Source organism: Myotis daubentonii, chromosome 8, assembly GCF_963259705.1.
Source record: "Myotis daubentonii chromosome 8, mMyoDau2.1, whole genome shotgun sequence".
NCBI classification, from domain to species: Eukaryota; Metazoa; Chordata; class Mammalia; order Chiroptera; family Vespertilionidae; genus Myotis; species Myotis daubentonii.
Window position 1 is genome coordinate 2,689,653 of NC_081847.1, and position 4,375 is coordinate 2,694,027.

Consider the following 4,375-nt stretch of genomic DNA (forward strand, 5'->3'; position numbering starts at 1 on the left):
TCCCTTTAGGAACTGGGAGCAGACTGGGACATCCACAAGTGTTTGAGGGAGGAAGAGAAAGGGAGCAGGGAATGCCTTACCCTCTCCCAGACACTAGGTTGGGGTCCCAGGGCAAGCCAGCTTTCCTGGTTGGGGTGTGGGGAGGGGAATGGCCCTGAGGTCCTGAAGATGAGCAAAAGCACAAACGCTAGTTCTGTCGGGAACTCAGGCTACAGCCTCCAGGGCAACTGGAAGTCCTCGGGTTCTAGCGGACTGCAATGAGTCGCTTCCACGTTCTTGAGGTGTTTGCGCGCCAGGAACAGCGCGAGTTGCCGGCGCCTACGCGAGCTCAGGCCCTGACCCACCCGCCACGGGAAGGCGAGCCCGTGCGGTCCCCAGACCTCCTCGTCCTGTTTGTCCTCGCAGTGAGCGCGGTAGGAGCGCAGCAGTGCCAGGCACCAGTCGTCATCCACGTGGTAGCGCGCATAGAAAGCGGCTTCCTGTGCCAGGCTGCCCGCGCGCAGCCAGCGGGTCACGATGGCGTAGCCCTCACGCGCCATCACAGCCGGGTAGCGGTGCTGCAGCAGGCGCAGGAGCAGCTCGTTGCCGCGGTTGCCCTCCACGTCGCCGGACGGCAGGGGGCGCAGATGGCCGGAGGTGCTGACGACGTCGTCCAGAGTTCGCCGGAGCAGCAACACCGGCCCGGGGTAGCTGCACAGCTGCTCCGCGACATTGAGGTTGAAATGTTCACGCACGGTGCGCACCACCAGTCCCTTCCAGCTCTGGGGCATGACCTTCAGGGCCAGAGGCACGAGGTCGTCGAAGGTGGCATCAAGCACCAGTGCACCCAGCTCCGGGTAGGACATGGTGGCCCAGGTGGCTGTGAAGCCGCCAATGGACCAGCCGTAGATCACCACGTGCGCCGGCGGGAAGCGCAGGCGGTGCAGTGCGTACTTGATCACCACATCAATGGCGTTGGCGTCGTGCTGAGGGAACGGCTCACCGGTGCTGCCCCCGAAGCCCGGGTGGTTCCAGCCCAGCACTGAGTAGCCAGCCTCCAGTGGCGCGGACAGGCAGCCCATCTCATAGAAGCCGGCGTTGCCTTCACAGCAGATGACCAGGCGCAGGCCACGGCCCTGGCTGCCCGGGTGTTGGCGGCGATCCATGAACATGGTGTCGATCTCGTTGCCATCTTGGGCCACCAGCTTGGCACGCCGGCCGTGGTAGCGCTCCACGAGGCGTTCTTGGCCCTGCTGCAGCAGCGGCAGCAGCGCTCGGGTCATCAGGAACATGGAGCCCGGGTACACGAGCCAGCGGCCCAGCGAGTGGGCCAGCGCGTACCTGGCCAGCTGGCCGGGCAGCTCTCGGATCTGCTGCAGAAGGCACTGCAGCTGGCTGTGCGACCCGTGCAGCGGCCGCCCCGGCGTGCCCCCGCCCAGCGCGGCATCCTGGAGCAGCCACACGCCAGCTGCAGCTGCCGTGCATGTCAGCGCGCGGTGACTGCTGCCCCCCGCACGGGCGCCCACGTCATCCCAGCGGAAGTCCACGGGCCAGCTGCGGAAATTGTAGGTGTAGTTGGCGGTCAGGTAGATCTTGAATACGTGCACCAGCGCTTTCACGAAGCAGACGATACACATGGGCGTCGAGGCTGTTCTGCGGGAACCCTAATGCGCAGTTTCCGGGGACCCCGACCCGGCCCAGCGGGCGCTGCAGGGGCTAGCACCGCTCTGAGCTGTCCTGGGTGGTGCCTCCTTGCCTGTGGCATCTGCACCAGTCTGCTTTGTGAGTCACTGTTGCTGGGGGGAGGGGCTACACCCTGTGATGGGCTCATAAAGGGTTCCCAGGCCCTCAAGTGCTGCCCCACCCTTGGGACACAAAGGCCCTCCCTAGGCCCTCCTTGACTATATCTCCCCCGTCCCTGCTTCGCCCACCTCCCCTTTAAACAGAGGCAGGAGATTCCCACACTGGAGGTAAAGGGAGCCGGGGCAGGCCCAGCAGCTCTGGGGCAGGCTGTCTGAGCATTTGCAAAGACAAAGTAGTCTGGAGAAGCGGGGTGGAGATAGGAGTGGGGAGGGGGTAGTGGAGGGGGTGTCGAGGTTCCCTGCCCAGACCTGTGCTAGATGCCCCCAGCCCTCCCTGTGCACTGAGCAGCCCAGGAACTCCGACAATGCGGCTGGTGGGCCCTGCTGGAGCAGGGAGGCAGCCTGTGCTCAGGGGTGTGGCCCCCACCCCTCCACACCTTATCTTCTCAGAAAAGGGGCGAATGCAGGTGGAAACCCCTGCCTGTTCCGGATCCTCTTTCCAAAGGCACCAGCACAGCAGTGACCTTCTCCAGGTGGGCCCTTCCTGGTCAGTGTTCCTCATTTTCAGCCCCTGGTCAAGCCCTCCTCCACCTAAAACCGCCCCCACAAGATGTATCTTCCTCTTTTCTAGAAGGCTCCAGTGGGTTCCCCTTTTTCTCCACCAGAGTGGGCCAGTCCACCAGAGGGTAAAGGTGGCAGGGTAGGGGCCACAAGGGGAGCCAGGGAAGAGCCAGACAGGGGCCTCATTCAACCATTGCCTGGACCTGAAACAGGAATTTGGCAAAGCCAGCCAGCCTCCTGCAGCCCAAGAGCCTTCCGGGGAGAGGGTTCCCGGACCAGTAGCCCTCTCTGTTTCCCTGTGTGTCTGGGTATTAGGCACAGCAACCCAGTCAGCCCCACCACTTGGGAAGCAGAGCTGAGAGCATTCCTGCCCTTAGGGGGTGGGGGGCAGCATGGGTCAGTGGGCAAGGAGGCTGGGTTGGGAGGGTTGACTGTCCCCTAGGGTTTCCAGATAAAAGACCGAATACCCAGTTAAATTTGAATTTCAGATAAAGAGCAAATACTTTTTGAGTATAAGTATGTCCTAAATATTGCATGGGACATACTAGATACCCTGTTTGTCGGTTGGTTTTCGCTAAATCTGGCAACTCTACCCCCTACATCCACCCCCAGCTGGAGAGACCCAGATTTCCCAGCTCTGCTTCCAGATTGGGCTGCTCTGCTCATTGGCCAGGGCCTGAGGCCCAGATAGTGTCTCAGGGCCCACGGGTGCACCTGGGCAACGGGCCCCTTCCAGTTCCTCTGCCCTGCAACCACCCCACCTCTTCACTGCCCCAAGAGGGAGCCCCCTGGGCACCACAACTGGGTCAAAGGATGGGTGGAGGTAGGAGGGGGGATGGGTGGTCCTCCTCCCATTAAATACCCCTCCTTCCCCCCTCCACCGGCCCTGTGGTTAGAGGGGAGGTGTAATCCTTGGGAGAGGGCAGGGCATTTACTCTCCAGGAACCTCTTTCATAAACTCGGGTGCCCGGGGAGGCCCAGTGCTGACCCAGAGGCTCCAGGCTTGTTTTGTGAGACCAGAGGAGTAACCCCAACAGAGCAGAGGGCTAATTGCATCCTCAGCCAGACCGGGCAGATGTGGGGGATCCTGGAGCATCGCCCACACAGTGTGTGGGATGCGCCACATTTTGTTCTGACCCCCCCAGAAGTCTTGTCCTCCTGGGGCAGTCTCCCTGCTGGCTTCCTTCAGCCAAGCCCACCTGCCCTTGGTTCCCCAGGAAGAGCAGGGTGTGGAGGTGGGGAGGTGCGGGGGTTGGATTCTGAGGGGCAGAAGTCAGCAGGTTGGAGCTGCTGGTCCCCTGGAGCCCTTGACCTGTGTCTGGCCTGACCCCTGACCGCCCCGCCCCCCCGCCCCACCCCAACCCATACCCATGAAGAACCTGAGTGCCCCAGAACCACCAGCTCTGTTGGACAGGAAGCATGTGACAGGAAGGGAGCCCTCCTCCCACTGTCCCCACCAGAAGAGCCTCCAGACCGGACCAGCTGCAGTGACCTCTTATGCCCCCATCTGCTCCAAGAAGGTGAGGCTATGTCCACAATTGTCAGTTCTCAGTTCCAGGAGGCAACCCCCCATCCCCCACCCCCAGTGTCTGCAGGCAGACACCTAAGTATGCACCCACCCCCACAGAGCCTGCTGGGCTCTATGACCTCTGGCCTTCTCCCCACCCTCCCTCCAGGCCAGCTCTGCTCAGTCCCCCTGGAGGCCCAGATTGATGCTGCAGACTGCAAAGCCGACCTTGGAGAAGGAATGGAGAGAGAGAAAACCAGTCCTAGAGGCTGGAGGGGCTGGGCAGGATCGGCCCCTGGCAGAGGAGGTCTGAACACAGCGGCCCAGGCTCCAGGAGCAGGGCCCAGGGCTGGGCACAGGAGCTGAGCCTGCACAAACGCCTCTGCTCAGGAAACTGGGAGCTGGGAAGATGGGGGCTGGCTCAGAGCCTGAGGACAGGAGGGGACGCTTCCTGACGGATGTGGGGTCAGAGAAGGGGCGGAAATGGCCACGACAGCTGCTGAACATCTGGAGTCACAGAATTACC

General features: G+C 62.3%; 1 protein-coding gene across 1 annotated transcript; it reads right to left on the reverse strand.

Moving 5' to 3' along the window:
• Positions 1–209: 209 nt before the first annotated feature.
• ABHD16B (abhydrolase domain containing 16B) lies at positions 210–1,622 on the reverse strand. The gene has a single exon (XM_059704994.1). It carries the CDS (start codon positions 1,614–1,616, stop codon positions 210–212), a length of 1,407 nt encoding a protein of 468 aa, XP_059560977.1. The 5' UTR covers positions 1,617–1,622.
• Positions 1,623–4,375: the final 2,753 nt, after the last annotated feature.